This window comes from Callospermophilus lateralis, unplaced genomic scaffold, assembly GCF_048772815.1.
Source record: "Callospermophilus lateralis isolate mCalLat2 unplaced genomic scaffold, mCalLat2.hap1 Scaffold_82, whole genome shotgun sequence".
Classification (NCBI taxonomy): Eukaryota; Metazoa; Chordata; class Mammalia; order Rodentia; family Sciuridae; genus Callospermophilus; species Callospermophilus lateralis.
In genome coordinates, this window is record NW_027516260.1 from 7,563,692 (window position 1) to 7,587,729 (window position 24,038).

The 24,038-nt window shown below is 39.0% G+C and overlaps 1 protein-coding gene across 1 annotated transcript; it reads left to right on the forward strand.

Moving 5' to 3' along the window:
- Positions 1-499: 499 nt before the first annotated feature.
- On the forward strand, positions 500-19,252 carry LOC143641008 (cadherin-11-like). Its single transcript, XM_077108468.1, has 6 exons — positions 500-727; positions 4,744-5,038; positions 7,985-8,104; positions 9,867-10,034; positions 13,084-13,271; positions 18,995-19,252. The coding sequence occupies exons 1-6, from the start codon at positions 500-502 to the stop codon at positions 19,250-19,252; spliced, it is 1,257 nt and encodes a 418-aa protein (XP_076964583.1).
- Positions 19,253-24,038: the final 4,786 nt, after the last annotated feature.

Sequence of the window (24,038 nt, forward strand, 5' to 3'; positions counted from 1 at the left end):
TTCATAATACTCCAAGTTGACCTATTACAAGAACTTAACCAAACACATGCATAATCAATTACACTAACAGATAAATACCGTGAACCAGGTATTGTGCTAAGAGACTTTATGTGTATTACTCATTTAATCCCTGCAACAACCTTGCAATGAGTAGGATTCTTATCCCCGTTTCATAAATGAGTGAGTTGAACTCAGAAGAGATCAATTAACTTTCCCTAGGCTGACAAGTGGTAAGACTGACACTCAAACATATTTACTAAATGGAAATGAAATGAGGTGAGGGTGAAGCCTGCAGCTAATCAAACCTCTCTTTGCTTGCAGAAGCCACCTGGCGAAGTGGGCAGCCCTGACGTGATGTGCTCAGAGAGTGAAGACCTTCCGTTCCAGGAGAGGTCTGCTTGACGTACCCCGGAGACTTACCATAGGAAAGGCATACCACTCGGCTGGGCTGGCGGAAGGGTGACAACTGCATTCTCCTGTGCCTACTACGTAACCAAAAATGAAGGAGAACTACTGTTTACAAGCCGCGCTGGTGTGCCTGAGCATGCTGTGCCACAGCCAGGCATTTGCTCTGGAGCGACGAAGCCACCTGCGGCCCTCGTTCTATGGACATCATGAGAAGGGCAAGGAGGGGCAGGTGCTGCAGCGCTCCAAAAGAGGCTGGGTCTGGAACCAGTTCTTTGTGATAGAGGAGTACACGGGGCCTGACCCTGTGCTCGTGGGCAGGGTAAGCTGACTTTCATGTGACGTTTACCTGTTTCCCTCCCCCATGGGAACAATACCATATGGACAATAAAAATAAAAAACAGATAGGGAAAACACACAGGATCTGACATCAGTGAAAACCCAACATCATGCACACACATCCTCTCAGTCTTTCCCCAAGATATAAACTTACTCATGTTTCCCACTTAATGTAATATCATAATTTTTTTTCTAAAGGCTGCTTCATAGTCTACTGTAATGGAACTGATCATAATTTATTTAATCATTCTCCAACTGAGGGGCATTTCCTTGATCACGTTCTTCCCCCAACTCGGCTACTTTTCCTTTGTATTTTCATAACTCTCTTTGTGCTTTTTATCATACCTTGCTTTGCTGTATTATACATATCTATACTTTTCTCTCTTTCTCACTAAACCCCAAGATGCTTTGCATCAGAGAAAGGGTTGTGCTTGTGTTTCTGGGTTCTGGTTCTGAGCCTGACTTTGAAGAGATCAGTGAGGGGGTGTCACAGGATGGGCATCATTTTATCCCTGTTGCTCTAGGGATGGGAAATCCCATGGGAGGTGGTTTCAGATTCCTAGCCGTACTCAGGTTCTGCCTCTTTTGTGTAGCATTACCAAAAAAGCTTTAAGGGTAGAGGGTCCAAAACGTATTTGGGAAACTGACTCGCCACTCTCATTTGTGGTAAAATATGCAGGTATTTTTCAGATGATAGTGATAAGAATGACAAGGAGATTGTTATTTATAAGCATCAGAAGTGAAATCCTACTATGTGTAGGTGCAGTGCTAGGCATGTGTTAAACCAGGTTAAAAATAATTCCTGGCTTGAAAGAGTTTGGAGTGTAGGGGGAAAGACACAGTCTCCTCAGCAGCCGAAAGAGAAAAACTAAAATGAGAAGGAGGATGGATGAAATTCAATGAAAGGACGATTTAGGATCTAAAAGAGCAGCAGAAGTTACTCAACAAAGGGGGAAAGAGGCAAGGGCAGAGGTCCGAGGCATTTTTGAACCCATTGGATTCCAACAAGGTTATCTTCTTTTGTTCCTTAACATAAGGAAAACATTTCATATCTATATCATTGGCATACTTGGAGGGGATTTGGGAGCCTCAGTAATATTGCTTAGGGCTGGGAACATGTTTTTGAAAAAAAAAATGTACCAAAGGAATTTTATTCATTTGTACCTTAAATGAAAAGCTATGGATATAGCCCCAGGAGGTGGAAATTCTATTAAGTAGAAGAGACAGTCTCTGAGACTTCAGTTGAGGCAGAGGTTATGTAGCTTGAGCCGTGTGCAGAGTTCCATGTAAATAGCTCCGAGAAGACAGAACCTGCTGCCGTGGGACTGTCTCACTGGGGAGCCATGATGTGTTACAGTGGGAGGGCTACACAGAGGGCAGGATCTGGGGAGCCCTGTCATCATCTCTGTGGACGCAGCCATGATCATGGCTACTAGAAGGGAACATAGGAAAAAGGGGGAGTCAAAGTGTGTCCGCAGCTCACACCTGAGCATGAGTCTCATGTCAGAATGGATGTGGGTGGGAAAAACTGGCTGCATCATAGAAATTTTCCTTTTGAAATGGTGCTGGGCTAGTTCCCCATAAATCAGAGCAATCGAGAAGCTGTCTTGTTCTGTAACAACCTTTCATTTGACGACATTCAAGGTTGAGTGCTTCAAGATTCCCTGAAAAAGTCAAATTTGGCAAACCATAGAGGTTCAGATGTCTTGTAGGAAATGCAGTCTGCATTGTGCTGTGCCTTGCTGAGGAGGGAGACCACCCATCTGTGAGTCAGGGCTTGGCTGGGCGTGGCACAGCGACTGATCCCTTGAAAGAATCCACTCATTGCCCAAACTGGTTTCTGTGTGAAGCCTGATAAATATCATTGTCAGTCCTGGAACTCCTCTTTGTAAGAGAGAAAGGGAATTCATATCTGACTTGCAAATCTGAAAACAAAGTAGGAAAAAAAACGCGAGGAGGAGTGTATTCTGTAAAATTTTCAGTTCTTTGGCTGCTCATGAAATTTCTCGGTTTAATTCCTAAGGAAGGTGTCAGATTCATGTGTCCTGTAGGAAGACCTCCACAAACTTTCAGTCTCTGGCCACTTTGACTTGTTTCTTCATTCCTCAGCCACAGGACAGATCCCCTAACTTTTGACAATTCTGGAAGCAGAGAATACAGAGGAACACACCCCCACCACCCTGGGAAGGGCTGGGGGCCAGGAGGGAGGAACCTCGCCTCTGTACGAGAAAATGTTATGAAGATTGGAGCAATTCTGTCCATCCGCTATACACCATAAAATAACTTCCTATGTCATTCACAAATGGTCTTGTTCTTTGAAAGTGTGTCAGCCACGATTTCACAACAACACACAGCTCGTGGTGAATAAGAAATTCCGAAGTAAAGTTTTATTTTTTTTTTTCCTGAGACATCATGACCTTTGTAATACCTCCCCACATGTATTCCTCTGAACTGAAATATTTGGTGTATTTGAAACACCACGAATCCATTAGGTATCTTTTCAGAAACTGAAATAATTTGGAAATTTTAAAAAGCTTCATGTTCAATCTTGCTTTGTGACGGGGCCGGCTCTCTATGCTTTGTGTTTCATAGTCATAATTAAAATTAGAGTAGTAATAATAATAATCCATTAGAATTAATAATACTATTAACATTGTAATATTAAATATAATTAGTAATAACAATTATTTTTTATTATTGTAAATGTCATTTGGATAAAACATTTCAGCTTGTCATGGGTTTTCTTATATAGCAGGGAGAATCAAGGGTTTCTTGTTCACTTGCCTGCTGTGGAAGCCGATGAGAACAGGAAAAATAATGCTTCTCCCACAAAGAGCATCATGAGGGTCAAACTACTCAAATTAGGATGAAGCCTTCCGAAATTGAAATGGAACAACAAAGTGTAGAGAGTTCGTTGCACAGGAAAATCAAATGAGGTCTTTGGAGGTAGTTCATGTTCCAAAAGCAGGGCTGACTCAAGGTCAAAAGATACAGGGCTGGTAGTCAAGGAACCTGGGTAATTTCTTAGCCTGGCAAGTATGGATTTAGGAAGGTTTTACCTTGTCTCTAGGCTTTGCCCAGAGGGAGAAACCTCAAGGATTTTAAGGTTGTTTCTAGGGTCTATGGAATTGCACATGTATTACCCCATCCCACTTGACCATCCCCTGTGGTCAGAATGGAGTTTTCTTCTATGAAGACATATCCCCAGATGTGTCTGCAGATCAGAGTGCTGCACAACAGCAATTCTGCGGAGATCTTATCAGTTGACTTGTTAGAGATAACAGAGTCCTAGACACACCCCAAGGGTCCCTTGAAGAGGAGCCCCAAAAGAGGTGATAATAATATGCACACTGTAGGTGAGGTAGTCCTAGATGTATCCATGCAGAAGGGCACCTGAATTTACTGTTAGAGGAAAATGGCAAGATGAGGAATGAAGTGTGTGCTCTGACTTTTATTGGGTAAAAATATGCTAGGAGGACACATGTGAGTGTAGAGATCTACTTGCAACTGTGTAGATGAGAATATCTTCCAAAGAATTCACATGAATCTGGTAAAAAAATGGTGACTTCTGAGCAGAGAAGATGAAGGATAAGGAGCACAAAACCAGAAAGACTTATGATTACATAAATGCATATATGTATTTTTAAAAATATGATGCATTTCTTTCAAAATGAATATTATGATATATGTGTATATGTGTATATTTTGAATGTGCACATGTGTATGGAATGAAGAAAAGGAAGAGAATGAATCTTAGAATGAAAAAGAAAAATGTTTGAACCTTGGCCTGGTTGTTCCTCAGCTGTGTGACCCTGGCCAAGGCAAAGATCTTCCCTAAGATTCTGTCTCTTCATTTGTAAAATAAGGGTGAACTCTTATGATGTGTGTATGTGTGCACATGCACATATGTGTGTGCAGATATTGTAGCAATCAGAGTGGGTCACTTTCTCCCTGCTCCACCACTTGTGAAATTACAAATCTCCGTTTCTCTTTTCCTAGCTTCATTCCTATATTGACTCTGGTGATGGGAACATTAAATACATTCTCTCAGGTGAAGGAGCCAGAACCATTTTTGTGATTGATGACAAATCAGGGAACATTCATGCAACCAAGACTTTGGACCGAGAGGAGAGAGCCCAGTACACACTGATGGCTCAGACAGTGGACAGGGACACCAACCGGCCACTGGAACCACCATCGGAATTCATCGTCAAGGTCCAGGACATTAATGACAACCCTCCGGAGTTTCTGCATGAGACCTATCATGCCAATGTGCCTGAGAGGTCCAATGTGGGTGCATAAGTGGGGAAGACCTGCTCCACTTTCTTACCTGGTGTCCCTGCAAGTGGCTAAATTGGTGCCTGTCCTCCCCAGTCAGGAAGTAGAACTTGTGCTGTATCTTTTGTGAAAAAATAACAAACCCCAATTTTTCACTGGTGTAGTGGGAAGTTCAAATGGATTTGAGGTATTAGAGCTGAAGGTTTTTTAAAGGACAGAGAAGAGGGAAGAATGTGATTGAGTCTGGGTAATTCTGACCTTTGTATTCTCAGGTGTTTGAATCAGAATCAATTATATCTAGTCTCTTATCCTTCATTTTCTCCTCTGTGAAATGGGAATGGGCCATATTGGTTGGTGTTCAGTAAATAATAGCAATGGTAGTCTTTGTTGGATGGAGACCATCTAATAATATTTTATCTAATTTTTTTTCAGGGTGGGTATAGTGGAGATTGAATCCAGGGGCATTTAAACACTAAGACACATCTCAACCCTTTTAATTTTGTTTTGTTTTGTTTTGAGACAGGGTCTCACTAAGTTGCTTAGGGCCTTGTCATGTTTCTGTGGCTGTCCTCAAACTTGTGATCCCCTTGCCTCAGCCTTCCGATTTGTTGGGATTATAGGTGTGCACCACCGAGCCCAGCTTTATTTAATTTTTTATGTGATTACATAATTATTTATTTGCAATGTACCAGGTCCAACTGCATCTATTTTATAGATTAGAAACACAAGGCAGAAGTAGGTTAACTAATTTACCCAGGGTCATCTGCATGATTAAGTGGATCCAGAATGCACAGTTCACTTCACCACATTATGATACCTGTGGATTTAGAAGTAGGTGTGTCATTCCAGTGTGTTTGAAGGCAGACTGCATTGCTAAGTGGTAAGACTCTGAAGGCATTCTGCGAGTGGCCACTTTCTGGTAATAACTTCCATTTGGCTTTCTAGCACACATGCAGTTGTAGTTTTTTGACAAGCACACCTCAGATGACAAAAGGTCCGTCTTTCACACAGTGGGCAGGCCTGTTCTGATCAGGGGTGCATGTGATCACATGAGCTCAAACGAATGTAGGCACCATCAGCATCACACAGTCCATTTTGATGAATGAGCAAACCAAGTCCTAAGTATGAGGGTCAGCTAATTCAAGAATGTTAGATGTGTTCTGACAGCCTCAAGGCCCTCCCACTCTGCATATGGGAGCCTCTTGGATCCTCCTTCCTCTTCCAAGTAAATTCAAGCTCTTCTCATACTTTGTGAAATCAGGTCAAGCCATTTTCCAACCTCTTCCCTTCCCACTTCCCACAGAGGATTTTTTTTAACTTTCTCAGTAAACAGGTCTGGATTCTACTGAGAAATAATAGACATCAACTAAATCTGTATAAATAGGGGATGGCAGAGTCAGGAACTGAGCTGCGAGAACAGCAGAGAGGTGGTATGGGAAAGCTAGCTATCTAAAAGAATAACCCACAGGAATTTTTATTGTTCTGAGCACTATGGTCCTGGGTGCTTCAGTATAGCACCCAGATTGTCCACAATGGCATTTAAAAGTGGAGTCCTGAGTGTCAGACAGTACTGGGACACAATCCTTGCTGTACCTCTGACCAGCCACATGAACCCAGGCAACTTCTCATACCTTTCTAAGTTTGCATTTCATCATCCATAAAATAAGGTTAAGTAAAATGGATTTAAAATACAAAGAGTTGGAAAGCACTTAGCAAAAGTTTTAGAAGTAAATTAGTCATGAAAATTAGTAATTTGCTTAGCTGTGATATGATCCTTTTCTCCTTTGTAAAGTCTCCATTGGAGATTTGAACTTGGGAAGAGTTCAAAAAAGACCGTTCGCATAAACAATGAATTATGGGAGGTAACCAGAAAAGAGTGAGATTTACTTGGACAGGAGATGAAAGTCTCTGACAACACTGTAAAGTAAGAACAGTTAGAAACAACATCTCTGGGCCTCCTTGCCTCCCACACAGATCCTTCTTCTCTGATGAAAATGTCCGGAAGGAACCAGCTGTTTTCTTTGCTTGCTGAATTGGGGCTAGACTCCTGACTCTGGCCATAAACAATTTGTGAAAGAGATTGCAAAACATCATACCTCTCACTCAAATGTCCCACAAGTAAAATGGATATAAAAAACACCCAACAGAGGAATTCTGGCAGAATGCATGGAATGAGTCCCAAATGGTGCCTGGTGCAGAGAGGTTGGGAAATTGACAATTTTCTACTTCCAGCTCCTCTTTCCTCTCTCCAGTGTTCCATACCCCAGATATTTGGTCCTTGTGAGCAGCAAAGAACAGTTCACTGGTTTATCCTTTTTGGGACCCATGAATGCATGCCTCAGATCATACTAGGTGCCTGCTGGTGAGCTCCTTTCATGTGGCTGCTAGACTGATTAGAGGTGGAAAGATGCTGTTTTCATGTTAATAGGCAACAACGTTCTGCACAATATTTATAGCCATAAATTAATTAAAATGTAGTATTAGCCACAATTTTATTACATGCAAGGCTACAATAAATGATATATTTATTGCCAGGCTACAGATGGAAGGTTGCACTCTGTCCTTTCGTGAAATGCAATTCATCATTAATTTTCATTTATTATACTCTTTGGGAAGATTTTTATTTAATTATTTGATATACTGAGCATTTCAAATGCATGAGCCTTAGAATGTTTGGGCAAAGATGTTCATATTATTATTTTAACTAGTAAGCATAGCGGAATGTAATAGGAATATAGAAAGTTTTGTTTTAAACCATGCAATTAAAAGGAACAGGAAACAAAGAGAGAAGGAAGAAAGGGAAAAATAAAGATCACTTTGCATCTCAACTCCAGGAAATGGAGAATCTGTTGACTGATTGTGAGGCCCTGCTCTGAGTTTCATTTTAAAATAAAACTTTGTAAACAAGAATGTAATTTGAAAAGCCAAGGGATGTTTCTAATTAATTTATTCCCCTTTTCAGGAACATCAGTAATCCAGGTGACAGCTTCTGATGCAGATGATCCCACCTATGGAAACAGTGCTAAATTAGTGTATAGTATCCTTGAAGGACAGCCCTACTTTTCAGTGGAGGCACAGACAGGTACTGTAGAATGTCACTGTCATTGTGATTTGTGATGCATTGGGAATAAGGAGTTCACACCTGTTCACAAAACCTATTGGTCTCCCAAATTTTCCCAAATCTGAAATAAAAATAAAGAGGGCCACCTTAGAGGAATCCTGTGAGGATTAGACACTCCATGCATGTGCCTGGCAAACAGTTGGCTTACAGTGTGACATATTTATTATTGTTGTGTCTGTGTTTCACCTGGTTACCACAAATGATTTCAAACTTCAACTTGAATGTCGGAAAGGTCTTGAACTGTGGTTTCAGATTAAGAGACCCCCACACTTGGAGTATGGTGTAAATACCAGTAGCTCTCAAAGCATGCTTTGAAGACCACTATGCAAGCTAGGGAGTGTCAGAGGACGGTGTTAATATTCATGTTGCCTCAGGAGAGAGACAGCACTTTCTCGATATCCCCTGCTGTGAGCATAGATTACCAGTGGACATCAGCATCTAGATAAATAATTTATACATTTCTTACAGAAAACAAGAGCAAACCCCCAAAAGTGAATCAATACAATGACTGAAACAGAAAACAAAATCTGTCACTTTATTTATACCAAATTTAACTCTTGACTACAATAAACATTACAATCCTACAAAGCTGATCATCCACAATATTATTTCAGGGGCCTGTATGTCCCATTATTTTAAAAGATATTTACCAATAATCTGTGCCTCTTCTTATCACTAATTTGATAACATATGTATATGTATGTGTATACATAGCCTACCAGATATTGTTCATTTACTTGGTATAATTTCCTTTTACCTAAGTATTCATTTATTTGCTCAGAATATGATTTATGCAGTTAGTTGCTATGATTTCTCAAAGGATTTCTCATAACCCTTTCCAGGATAACCAAAAATACATATGGGACTTCATCTAGATTGTCGACATGTTAAAAATTGGAGCCTTCTTTGTCTCAGGGATGCACGAAAAACTACTGGTTGGAACCTACCAAATTTTTTAACATATAAGGAAAAAAATGAGTTCTAGGTATTGCTCAGAAACAGACAAGTGTTGGGGAGGAAGAGACAGATCAGGACTGAGTTTCTTCAGTGTTCCTTTTATACTTTTAGGACAAGTACTACCTTATCTTCAGAGAGAAAAACATTGCACATCCTCCTTGAGATTGAAGTGCAGAGTGGTCATGCCAATCATGTTCCAGTATCCAGGGATTATGATGAATTCAATCATGAATTTATTATTGTTGTCAGTGATAGTAGACAGTACATATTTGTATAGGCATTGCATATATTCCTAAATCATTTGTTTTGCTCTTTCAAAAAATTAATATTAGCATTTTACAGTATTCTGTGAAATATATGCCTCCCACTTTAAATTGAATATGAGCAATAAAAATGTTTCTAATGATCACATGTAGAGGTAGATTTCCAAAAATCCTGCTAGAAGTTCAAAGATATTTGTTTAGCCATGGACAGCCATGCGGGAGGGAACTCAAACTTCAGAATTTTTACATATGAGAAAAATGAGGTTATTATTTGCATGCACAGTGAAGCAAACAAAATAAAAATTAATGCAGTTTACATAATCTTCATGATTTTCTTGAAAAGACACTGATGCTTCAGGTGTGGTTGCTTTCAGTTACAATTATCATGTTAAAATGACTTTTCTTTCAGAAAACAGGTTGTTTTACTCATCCGGTGCTTAAAACATTTCATTGCTCTAATGTTATAAATGAGTATCTGTGATGTTTCCTGCTTACCTGCCCAGGTATCATCAGAACAGCCCTTCCCAACATGGACAGGGAGGCCAAGGAGGAGTATCACGTGGTGATCCAGGCCAAGGACATGGGTGGACACATGGGCGGACTCTCAGGGACAACCAAAGTGACGATCACACTGACTGATGTCAATGACAACCCACCAAAGTTTCCGCAGAGTAAGTAGGTGGGCTTGGCTTCACTGCCACCAGCAGTCCCCCATCTATATTGACCCCTTCCTGCTTTGCTCAGCTTGTGAAAAGGAAAATGCAGAAAACTAGGAGCTCTTTAAGTCATTCTTGCAGAAGGCAAAGGCAAGATGACAACAACCACAAAACTTCAGTGGAATAAAGGTAGTGGGACAAAGAGAAGGTGTGACAATTTCTATGACTTGTTTTGCTAGGGATTTTATCTACTAACACTGTGATCTAGTACTTAACCTTCCTCTGTCTTAGTATTCTTATTACTAACCTGGGTATGATAATATCTAAATCAATCATTCGTTACTATGTAACAAACTGCCTATGAGTTTTTTGTTTGTTTGTTTTATCATGAGTCTGTAATTTGGACAAGGCTTATAGGACACGGCTCTTCCCTGTTTTCCACAGTATCAGCTGGGCTCAGCCCCACTGAGGCTGGAAGATCCACTTCCAACATAGCTTTCTCACATGTCTAGTGGGCCCATATTGATTTTTGGCTCCTCTCCCTGTAAACTTTCGGTGGCTGGGTCCCAAAGACAAGAGCCCCAAGGACATCAGACAGAAACTGCATTGCCTCGTGTGACCTAGCCTCTTGAAGTCACATCGCAACCTTTCCAGTGTGGTCAGAAGTAGCCCAGAAGTAGAGTGGGGTTGCTATAGACCACACCTTTCCATAGGAGAACCATCAAAGTCGTGTTGAAAAGTATGTGGGATAGGAATTATTTCTTGAGCTCTTTGAGAAAATGCCATCTTCCACAGTATCTAATTAGTAGGATTACAATTAGGACTACAAAAGCTAGTGTAAAGTCTTAAAATGACAAACAAACGTCAGCCACTGTTATCTGGGTTGTTCTAAAAAGTTTATCGAATTGCTGAGGGAATTAAAAAAATGATTTTGGAAGGTTGTGATTAATAATTGTGATTACAACCACCATCTTTTCCATTATTTCATGATAAGTCCCTAATATTATAAATCCCTGCAAAACCCCACATTTCACAGATCAAACTGGCTTCCATCAAAAGTGGCATAAGTTGCCAAAGGACTGTATCAAAGTCAAACTTTGAACACAAATCCACTCATATGGAGGTGAATACAAGGGTAGAGTGGGATCACAATGCTAGTCGCAGGGAGTGGGGTTCACCACAAAGGTATCTCTTTTTTGAGAAATCCATAAATTTATTACCAGAGAGATGGCACTGAAAATGGAAGAATAAAAAAGAAAACCAAATGTGGCCCCAGAGAGGCACCATGGTTACTTAAAGCAGTCCAAAGAACAGTATAGAAAATGGAAACATTGAGGTGGAAGATTAGAGGCAACCATCAGTTCTCATAGGGTCTCCCAAATGGGGAAAAACTGCTTTGCCTGGTTAGGTACAAGATTCAGCATCGTCAACAAGATTAAGGCCCATATAACATTTTAAAAGCCACATGCTTCATTATCCACATTATAATATTGTTTGATGTGCTGGAAGGAGTAGGGCACATGGGATTATTAATGCATAGCTGTTATTGTTCTTGCTCATAGAGAATCCTATAGTAAAGTTACAGTGTAGCTGTACCAGCTGCACCAGTTTCATGGTCATGAACTTGAATGAGATTTGTAGGAACTCAACTTATACCAGGTTTTCTAAGCATTTCCCTATGTTGATGATTATCTATAGATATTCCCACCGTGCCTTTAACATGAAAGGCACATGAGATGAAATTGAATTTGGTTCTGAACTGAAAATATCTGAAGCCAAATAATATAAATACACAGTATTGTAGGAAACTATGAAAGAGGAAAATAAAACATAAAGAATTTAACTCATTTGCCTTCCACTGCCTTTTTTACACAACTAAGCCACAAACTACCTGCATACTATCATCTCCTAACAGAAGGCCCACTTGACTCACCAGATTTCTACCTAATGTGTATATACCAGGGTGCTGCCATTGGCTTTAAGTGACTCCACTGTTACTGCTGCTCAGTCCCTTTGGTTGAGATTAGATATCTTCCTCTAAACATATTTGGCCTCATTCTTCAAAATTAATCTCTTTCTCCTTCTCACCCATACAGATTTATCTTACACTTGTGTGTTCACTCACATTCATACGCGTACACAAACACACTTCCATGAATATCTGTCATACATTCATCACACACTCACGACATATTCAAACACACAACCACACACTTTCACACCCACTTGCACAACCCCTTTACCCATTCACACATACACACTTGCCCTCGCATAAATCATACACACATAACCACAACCCACTCATCACCCTAAACCCCTGGCAGTTCAGTGACATTAGTGTGTACATATTTGTGGATTTTTGTTCTCTTTTGCCTATCTCCTAAAGGGAGAAATCTTGACTCTTGCCACTGAGTTTGTGCAGAATGGAACAGTGCCTGGCACATATTAGCTTTCCAATAAATGTTGAATAAATATCGATGGAAGGGCCACACTGTGGGAAAACTTTTCAGAGAAGGTAATGCTTCAGTTGGTGGCAGAACTGCAAAAGTAAGAGGCGAGCCACATTCTGAGTTCAAAGTGTCCTGACCTTGAAAGTTAAAATTTGCATTTGATTTTAAAATAAATAGGGAGCTTGTCAATGTCTTTTAAATAGTGAAGGGTATTTTAGTTTATTTTTTTTTTCTGGGCAATTGGCAATGCCATAACTGGTCCTTAAAGGCACTTAAAAGAAGACTGAGCTATTTGAAATCATGTATGGTTCTCCACCATTGTCTGTTGAGAAATGTAACTGAGTGTGGCTCTCCTGCCTCACACGTGACAGGTAACCTCAGCATTACACCCAGGACCCCAATATTGTTTTATCATCCTTTGTAGAGAGCATTCTTCTGGCAAGCAGGCCATCTGGGACCTTCTTCCAAGCCATTCACTTCTTTCATGTTTTCAATCAATAGAAAGTTCAATTTCAAACCCCTTTGAGAAATTTATTGGGATTCAATGAAATCTGAAGTCTTACAGCTGCCAAATAAAAAGGGAAATAAGAGTAGATGTCGTCTTCTACCTCTAGGTGTATACCAGATGTCTGTATCCGAAGCAGCTGTCCCTGGAAAGGAAGTAGGCAGAGTGAAGGCTAAAGACCCAGACATTGGGGAAAACAGTTTAGTCACATACAACATCGTTGATGGAGACGGTATGGAGCTCTTTGAAATCACCACGGACTATGAAACACAGGAAGGTGTGGTAAAGCTGAAAAAGGTGAGTTAGGTTGAGGGATGGCTCCGGTTGGTGATGTGGTTTGTTCTGCCCAGGTGACAACGAAGGTGACAGGGAAAGGAAGGTGAAGAAAGAGGATGTGAGAGACACTTGCTGTGCAGTCAAGTGCTGAGCTCTGGGGAAATAACAGAACCGTGTTCCTTCCTGTTACTGCCCAGGGAGCTGACAAATAGTGCCCATGATTCCATGAGGTTTCTGGTTAGATGGCCTATGTTTGGGCACCATTCTCTAGTCAATGGAAGACAGTTAGACGAAGCCTGCATTTTGTAAAAGCAGCCCTGAGCTCCGTTGGCCCTCCCCACTGAGCCTGTTAACATAGGTTGTTCAGAACCCCTCTTATTTCAAACATCCAAGTTCACTGCTTCTGCTGGGCTCTTTTTGAAACTTGATCCAATCAGCTTCGTTCTTGACTTTCTTTTAGCATTGAACGTGGAGAAACAATAATAGACCCTCTACCACAGTCAGCTAGACCATCATTAGAAACATGTCTCTTGGATTAATTCGTTAGGAAGAGAAATTCATGATTTCCTCTAATTTTCTTTTATAAATCTAACATTTGTCCAGTATGAGCTCTTGGTCAGACATAGCCTGAACCTCTTCAAACATCTTCTCATTTATTTTTACATGGGGAAAAAAAAACATGAGTAATGATGCCTCAACTTGATTTTAGAGACTGGGACTCTGATGCATTAAATAATTTGACCTGGTGACAGTCACACAGCCACAGATGTGGAATTCACGCCTAGCCTATGTTAGTACAACTTCCTTCTTCAGACACTTGTTGGAAATAACTCGGCCAGAAAGGGCTTATCAAGGAAGTTCAGATAAGATTCACTCTCAAGTGAAGAAGCAGTCTGTCACCGCATACTCTAAAATGGTCCCCTCTCCTGCCCCCTGATTTACCACTTGAGTAATCAACACCTCTCCATCATCAAAGTGTATGGAGCATTAAATCTGAATTGGAGGATGGGATTACCTTGGTTTTAATCAAGCGTTCATTTTCTACTTGGTTTTGTAGCATGAATATTAAACTTCTTGGTGTAAAGAGAAAGATTGGACTGTAACACTGATAAAAAAATTAATTTGAAGAATCAGAAAAAAAATTTTAAAAAGGGCCAGTAGCTGGAGAGAAGAGAAGACAAGTGTGGGGTGGCAGAAGACTGGTGCTGGGAGAAAATCTTTCAGCTGGGGGAACAAGAAGTAGTGTGTTCCGGAAAGCTGTTTTTTCATGACATTGGAAAGTATGTTGGGTTTGGGGAAAATAGGGGATGCAGAAGAAAGAAAAAGGAAATGGTGATTGTCCTGAAAGAGTGAAAGAAATTGGGGTATAAGGAAGTGGAGTGAGCCCTGGATAGTTGAAAAAGTCTACATGAATGATGATGAATGGTATGATTGAGGAAGACAAATTAGCAGCTCCAAGGGAATAGGTTATTCTTTTTTGTTTTTTTCCACTTTGCAATAGTAGCTGTATCAATTGTGTGTGTCGCCTCAAGCTGTCAACTTACTTTGTTAATTAATATTACTGTCCCTCCTGCTTGACACTAGCATGAACATTCCATCCTTTGCTTGAGTAATTGGATAGTTGGTTATGCTAAGGTTGTCACCTGTTTTTTAGTGTATTCCGGGCATAAACACACACTGTGTCTCTAAAATTTTAAAACATTTAAATCACCCCTGTGGATCTCACACATGGCAAATGAGCTCTCTACAGATGATTTATTTGTGCACTCCCCTTATTCCTATATTTATTTCAGTAAATGAAATACTCTTCTCTGAAACAATGATGTTTAAGTTTAAAACAATGTAAAGAAACATTTGGTTTAACTTGTAGCACAACGTTTCAAATGTTCACCAGAAAGAAAAAAAAAATCAAAGGTCAATTTAACACAGTAAAACTGTAGGTCCTTGTGGAAGTTATCATATACAATTTAATAAAAGAGTATGAAGAGCTCATGGGGACATTTTTGCATTTTAAGGATATTCTTTATTACAGCATTTTAATTCATTTCTTAATATATTCTTCCACCAAGAGTTACAGAGTTCATATTATTTACCAGTCAGGGATTTGGGGAAAGCTAGAAACCTAAACAGAAGAGATAGAGTCCTGACCACGGGGGTTGGGGGGGGTGTCACAGTTGAACAGGACCATTCAGTGAAAAGATAATCAAAATAGAAGGGGTTTTCTCAGCCTTGGCAGTATTGACATTTCAGGCTGGGTAATCCTTTGTTGTAAGGGGCTCTTCTGTGCACTATAGGATGTCGGGAGAACCTGGGCTTCTCCTCACTAGAGGTCAGTAAGTACACACTCCACCTCACCCCAACAGGGATGATAACAACAACAACAAAAAAAATAGCTCTACACGTTGCCAAATATCCCTGGAGTGACTGAGAGCAAAATCTTTCCCCAGTTGAAAATCAACTGCAATTTCAAATGATTTCAAAGAAAAGCAGTTCATGAGTTGAGTCTTGATAACTGAATAGGATTTTTCCAGACAGATAAAGAGAGAAAAGGCAAAACAGAGAGCTCATGAAGGATTGGTTTCAATGAAAACAGGACATGGTTAAGAGGCTGCGATGCATTTGGTGTTAGAGTCTTGAGACAGGTGCAGAGGGACCAAATGAGAAATGTTTGTTGGAATTCAAGGGCAATATAAAAAGAAAAAAAAAAGAAACAGAAAAGGTAGTGGGCTGGTAGTGAAGGAGAAGAATTCAAGAAATGATTAATAGATACATTAATTCATTTTTTAATAGATTAAAAATTAAAAAAAATGTTTCTTGAGTTCTGTGTCAAGATTTAACGGTTAACTACAGAAAACCTGCTCTCAGGGTATTTAGCTGATCCCTATGTTTAGTTTAAAGACCTGTGTAAAATAAAAATGAGTATTTTAGGTGCTGTTGCAGTCATTGGGCTGGGTCAGGAGTCAAAATCCAATCTGTTCACTACAATACCTTGACCAAATGGGAATCCCATCGAATGCAAAGAAATCCCAGCAGTTTCTAAGCTGTTTATTTTCAATCAAATAAACTTGTGAAGCAGTGTGAAAGCATCCCTATAAGACATCTTAACTACTCTTTATTTAAATGAAACTATATTTTACATCTGATTTTTTTTCTTTATGTGCTTTGGCCACATGTATTTAGATGTGGATCCATGGATCCATAACATTTAGCATGGTTGAAATTGTAGGGTGATATGATTTGTTAACTTAATGCCACATCATAAACATTTTACATGCTGTTATGTAATATACATAATCATTTTTAATGACTACATAACATCCCATCCTATTGATGGACCATTATTTCCTTAATAAAATCTCACAGTTGGATTTGGTGCTTTGTATGTACATTTTTCCCAGATTAGATATAACCCTCTGTTATATCTCACAAATATTATGCATTTTTGAATATTATTTGTTTGGTTTTTCTGTTGAATTAATCCCTCGGGGAGAATGTTCAGAGGTGGGGATTAGTAAACTAGGGGGTATTAAGATTTTTATGGCTTATACAGTGTGTCGCCTCATTTAGCTTTATTTCAACTACTCATAACATGGATATAAATGTTCACATGGGAAACTACCTCAAATCCTTTTTGGGAGGAGGAAGGGAATAAACTGTAAATATATTCTTAAATTTTATGCATTTATCAGCTCTACTCTTCATTCAGTCAAAACAGTTGATGCACATCATCCCCTGGTACAGCCATTCTTGGGCTTTGGAGCAGCAAAGATCACCAAGTCTCCATAGATTCCTTTGGAATGCCCCTGTGCTAACTAAGACGGCTGTGAGAGCTACTGAATGGCAGCTGAGACCATACAAAATGCCTGTGCTTGTTGAAAAGGACTTCATAAAGCAATGGGGCTTGTTCTGACTTCCAGAAGTCTCATCAGAATCTTACCAACCTGGGAAAAGTCCTGAACGTCCAAGCTTGGGTTGATATGAATAAAATGTATCAGTGAGACCCTAGCATCTCCATGGTCTTGCAAATACATAATTCATTTTTTTAATAGATTAAAAATTTTAAAAAAAATGTTTCTTGAGTTCTGACTCTGTGTCAGGATTTAATGGTTAACTACAGAAAACCTGTTTCCATTGGGAACATATGTTTGGGTCCTTAGCTATAGGCCTACACACAAGTTCAAAAGGTTCTGCTTTAGGGGCATTAGTCAGCTATCTGAACAAAATGTTACCTTTTCTGATTGCATATTACCTGGTTTCAGAACTATCATATTCAAGTTCTTGATTCTGTCTAGTAAGTACAGAGATTTGTGAGAAACCACAGCAATCCTTTATCGTTAGCCTATAAATATCATTTATTTCTGCTTCTCAGGAGCATAGCCAAGGATAAAATAGCTGCTGGGTCCCACCCAGGATTATGGAGAGGCTGGGGACAGATTTATCTGCAGGAAAAGGAAGTGTTCCCTGAGTGCTGAGATGTAGGTGGGAAGATGATAGAAGAAGCGCCAGGGATGTTGAATGTGTATGACCTTCCTGAATCGTCCTTGGTTTCCAGTTGTGCAGAAGTGGGCGGGACTAAGCTCCAAGCCTGTATGCCCATTCAAAAATAAGTGTTTGCCAAGCAAATGACAACCATGTGATTGATATGCTAGCCTTAAAAGTTCAACTTTCTCTAAACATTTGGTAGTTCATCATCATCTAGAGTGCTGAGGAGTTGTTTTCTAGGCATGGAACCTTCTTCTTTTTTTGCCATGATTTTTCTTCTTACCCTTTGTTGACTGATTCATTTTACTTCCTCATTCAAAATTAAGAAGTGTTTTCTGTTAATTCAAATGCTACTTTTCAGTTTTTTTGTATCTGTATAAAACGTCTGTAGTGCTTATACTTATTTTTCTTTAAATAGGCATTTATCATATACATACATTTCTTCAAAGGGAAGCACTATCTTCATTATCTTGTCACTTACCATTAATAGAAGGCCACCTAAAAATGAATGCAATCAAAACAAAATTATATCCTTATAGTTTAGTTAGAGAGTTGCATCATGGACTCCCCCAAGGGACATTGGGAAACGCAATAGATACATAAGCATTATTTTGAGATGTCCAGGATTCAATGAATTGGAAAAGGATTAATTGTATCAATACTGTAGTTATTGATACCACCTTCCCAGGTTACCCACCAACTACCTTAAGTAACATTTTGGGGACTACCTTAAGGGTTTCAAGCTTTGGGAAAAACAGTCTGGTCAGAAATCTAAAACATGAGGTTGTCAATTATGTTTAAGCTGGATGTCTAGTGTTTGTGGTGTGGCACTTGAAAGGAACATCACATTATTTCATCACACTGGCTCAATTTCAGGGGGTATTTTTATTACCAAGGTTTTTATTACTTTATAGAATGGACTTCAAAATTTATTTTTTCCTGTCTTAATTCCCTTCTTCTGGTGGCTTTGAATGACAGACTTGGACAACCATAGTGTTGTTATACAGGATGAGATTCCTGTTAGAAGGCATGGTATTTCCATGTCTGTCCTTCTCTTCGAATTATCCACTAAGCACACTCAACATTTCAACAATTGATTTGTCTGATTTTCTGATCAAATGGCACAGGTAATTGGATATTGAATAGACACTGATTTTCTCTCCTTGAGGAACTATTTACTTTGCCCTATGAAACAATCAGCTCTTTCTCTTCCATTATCCTTTAAAGGAATTGGTTGTCAATCTTCTCTTCACTCTTGCCAGCCTGTAGATTTTGAAACCAAGAGAGCATATAGCTTGAAGGTAGAGGCAGCCAATGTGCACATCGACCCAAAGTTCATCAGCAACGGACCTTTCAAGGACACTGTGACAGTCAAGATTGCGGTAGAAGATGCTGATGAACCCCCCATGCTCTTGGCCCCAAGTTATATCCACGAAGTCCAAGAAAATGCAGCCACTGGCACGGTGGTTGGGAGAGTGCATGCCAAAGATCCCGATGCTGCCAACAGCCCAATAAGGTAAAGATGCATTTATTTTAAAAGATTATATGGGGAATTTGCTGGAAAGAAGTTTGGGGGAACCACACTGTTTTGGCCAACTTTCTCGCTGAGTGATTTTAAGACCCAACCAGCACAATTGTAGAGGAGGAAAATTTAGAGCTCACCATTTTAGAGGTCCACAGAGGGCTCCATTCCTCAGGGCTCCAGGTGAGGCAGGACATCACAACTGGAGAATTTGAAAGATGAAAGCAGCTCACATCACAGTGATCAGAAAGCAGAGGCAGAGACTTCATTCGCCAGATACAAATATATACCCCAAAGCCACACCCCAAATCCCACCTCCTCCAGTCACCCCCTACCACTTCAGTTACCACTCAGTTAATCCCTGTCAAGGGATTAAATCACTAATTTGGTCAAGGTTTTCACAACCCAATCATTTCTCCTCTGAACCTTCTTGCATTGTGTCACATGGGAGCTTTTGAGTGATACCACAACACACACCATTCCATTCCAGCAGTGTCCAGATTTTAACCTTCAATAAAATTTAAACAAGATTCAGACTTAGAAGACATGAGCTTCCCTTCACCTCAGCTACTAGCTTTTTGGATAGGTCTATTCAAGTGATATAATTTCTCTCTGGAGCAGATTTCCAGATGTATACTAAATGATATAACCTGATATAACCACCAGCTCGGCCTGTCTACGTTAATGAAGTCTGATAAAGTATAAATAGTGATTGTGAAATAATTATAGTAATTATAATTTATTGAATATCTTTCTCTGATCCAGTTACTCTAGTAGGTGTGTTTGAAATGTGATCTAATTCGTCCCTTAACTTTATTGTTACATGAATTGTTCCCTCTTAAATGGAGAGGAAATTGAAACTCTGTGAGATGTAGTGACTGGCCCAGAATGATACCATTTGTGAGCAAGAGGGTAGGGAAGGAAATTCTGTGGGATGGTGGCTGAGCTCCTTGAACAACTAACAATGGGCCAAATACCATTAGCATGTTTTTATCATAATGAAAAGCATGTGGGTTACTTAGAAAACTATCCTGCTTCCCCAATCCCATCTGGTGAGGCTGATGATAAGGATGAGAGAGGAATAGGAATGGGGCTGAGAAGGGACTTGAGCCATGGATTAAGACATTTACTTTGTGGAAACTTACTTACAGTTTCCTGAAACCTTTCTGGGACCAGATTCTAGCATGTTTCTCCACCCCAAGGCTGATCCTCCAATTTCTTTCTTGCCTAGATTCCTTCATCAGACTCTTCACGGTCTCCTTGCCTCCCATTTCCCAGCCATTATTCTATCATCAGTCCTGTAGCCAGGGTGATCATTATAAGTGCACATCCAAATATCACACCATACCTCCAACAAAATGTCAGTGATGGAATTGTTCCACAATGCAGCCCCTCTCTGAAATAATCTAGACTCTTTTACTTGGTTTATGGATCTTCTTCAAATGCCTTCACCTCAGTGCCATTTTCTGAAGCACTTCTGCTCTCTCCCAATGCCCATTATTTACCTGTTCTTCCTGCTAGTTGAACTGTCTTTCTAAGTCATTACATTGTGCTCATTTTGTGCATATCCATTTAGGTGTCACATCTTCTAACAATACTTCCAGGGATCCCTAGAGATAGACTAGCAGCCCTGCCTGGTAGCTTTGATTTCATATCATGGTCACATCTGCTACATAATGGTGACATCTATGGTTGTGTGTTGACCAGTGACAACAAAGAGTGCTGGTTACATGTCTATCTGGTTCAGGAGGCAATGGACTAGAGCTTACAGGATGAATCTGACCACCGTTATTGTTCTTTTCTTCCTTGCTTCCTGGAAATTTGTATATTATGAAACATACAATTCACCCTTTCAGAGTGTACAGTTCTTGGTCTTATGTATATTTTACAAGATGGTTCAACCATCACCACTAAATCCAGAACATTTCTATCACCCTGTAAATGAGCCTCCAGCCCTCAGTAATCACAAATCTATTTGGTAGGTTTTACTATTCTGGTCATTTCCTATAAATGGAGTAATACAATATGTGGTCTTACATAAATACATTTTTCCTGTTTACTTGATTTGAGGTTCAGTCTTGTTGGAGAATGCATATTTATTTAACTTTCTTATATTACTAAAAAAATATTTTCTTGTAGGACTAAACTGTATTTTAACTATGTCATCTGGATGAACATATGGGTATTTTTCACCTTTGGCTCTTTTAATGTTGCTATGTACATTTTATGTTATAGAGAGAAAAAAAGGAAAAGATAAAAGGAAAATTGGAGGATCTCATGGGACTAGATAGGAGACCAGTAGATTAAAGGAATGTAACCAGGTGGAGGGAGGAGAGAGAACGAGTGGATATTGGGGAATGAAATTGACCAAATTATGTTATGTGCATGTATGAATGGGAATGAAGCCCACTGCTATGTATAATTAAAATAATTAAAATGCACAAATAAAAAAAGATAAAACATTTGCAATTTATATATATGATAAGAATATATGTGTGTGTGTGTATTTGCATATTTGTATATACCTCTTTTTTCTTGGTATATACCTAGAAGTAGAATAGCTGGGTCATAGAGTAACTCTAATAAATTTCTGGGAAACTGCCCATTTTCTACAATGGCTGTATCATTTTACATCATGACCGCAGTGTATGAGGGTTCTGATTTCCCTGAATTCTCATCAGAAATTATTGCTTGTCTCTTATGATGACAGCTATTTTAGTGGGTATGAAAAAGATACATCATTAGAATTTTCTTTTGTTTTTCTCTAACAACTATGGATGTTGAGCATCTCTCTCTAGGTGCTGATTGGTCATTTTTATATCTCCTTGGGAAAACAAAAATCTGTATTCAAATCCTTTGTCGTTTCTGTAATTGGTGATCTGTCTTTTTCTTGTTGAATTCTATAAGTTCTTTATATATTCTGGGCATAAGATACTTATTGGAAATATGGCTTGTAAATATTTTCTCTCATTCTGTGTTTTCTCTTTTCACTTTCTTTTTTTTTACTGGTGCATGATAATTATACACAGCAGTGCATAATATATGTGCACACAGCATAATTTGGGATATTTTATTCTACACTATTTCTCCTCTCCCTCTCCTCCCCTCATCCCCTGATTCTCTTCCTCTACTGGTTTCCGTCTATTTTCATGAGATCCTCTCTGCTTTTTCTCTTTTCTTTTTTTCTCCATTTCCCACACATAAAAGTAAACATTCAACCCTTGACTTTCTGGGTCTCGCTTATTTTGCTTAACATGATGCTCTCAAGTTCCATTCACTTTCCTGAAAATGCTAGGGTTTTGTTCTATCTTTTCACTTTCTTGATAGTCTCCTCTGAGGCACAAAACCTTTTATTTTGATGAAGTCCATTTTTTTTCTTTGTTTCTGCTATTAGGTGTTATATTTAAGAAATTATTGCCTAATTTAAGATCATGCGTATTTACACTGATAATTTCCTTTAACAAATTTTTGGTTTTACCTCTTTCATCTTAGTCATTGATCTACTTTGAATGAGTTTTTTTATGTTGTGAGGGAGAAAATCAACTTAATTATTTTGTATATGAATATTAATTGTCTCAGCACCATTTGTGCAAAGATTGTTCTCTATTGAGTGGCCTTAGACCCTGGCTGAAAATTGACCATAGATGTATTGGTTTATTTCTGGCCTCAAATTTATTCCATTCAGCTATATGTCTGTTGCTATGTGAGTCCCTCATAGTTTTGACTATGATAGCATTTTTAGTGCATTTTGAAATTAAGAAATATGAATCCTTCGATTTTGTTCTCACCACTTGTTTTTGTAAATAAAGTTTTCTGGAAATACAGTCAAACCATTCATTTATATATTATTGTAGCTGCTTTTATGCTACAAGTGCATAGTTGGGTAGTTTTGACAGAGACCCTACATCTGGCACAGCCTAAATTATTTACTAGCTAGCTCTTAATGTGAGCTATTTGCTGAGCCCATTCTAGTTCATCACTGCCTCCTTCCACTAAGGACATTACACATCAAAGGCAGATGTCTAAAATAAATATTTATTAAATTAATAAACTAAACAACACCCAATTTGGCTTATAAATTCAAGTTCATTTTTTTTTTTAGTGTGAAAGGTATGGAAATGATGACATCTCCTTCAGACATTTATTCAACACACCTACATTAATAGCACACATCAGGGGTGGGAGAGGACATATCTTTTTTAAAAAAATGCAACTGGCATTTCCTTGTGAAGGTGTGTAACTGCTATATGGAAAAATGTTCAGCATCATTAATCATCAAGGAAATGCAAATAAAAAAATGCAATGAGATTTTATCTCACCCTAAAAACTATTATCAAACAAAAAACAAAACAAAACAAAACAAAAAAACTAATGCTAACAAGGATGTAGAGAAAGGGGTATTCCTATGCACCATTGGGAGGAATTTTATTTAGTATACCCATGATGGAAAACCATAATCTTGGCTCTTAAAAACATTAAAAGTAAAACTACCATGATTCAGTGATTCCACCATTAAATATATCCAAAGGAAAAGAAAGCAGTAGATCGAAGAGACATCTGCACTAGTGCATTTATTGCAGCAATATTTACAGTAGCCAGGATGTGGAAGCAGTCTAAATGCCCATCAACAGATGAATGGATAAAGAAAACAGAAAATGTGATATATATATATATATATATATATATGAAATGCAAACATGATATTTGGATGTGCACTTATACTGATCACTTTGGTTAAGGACTATATATATGCATATATCCATACACACATATACACAATGGAA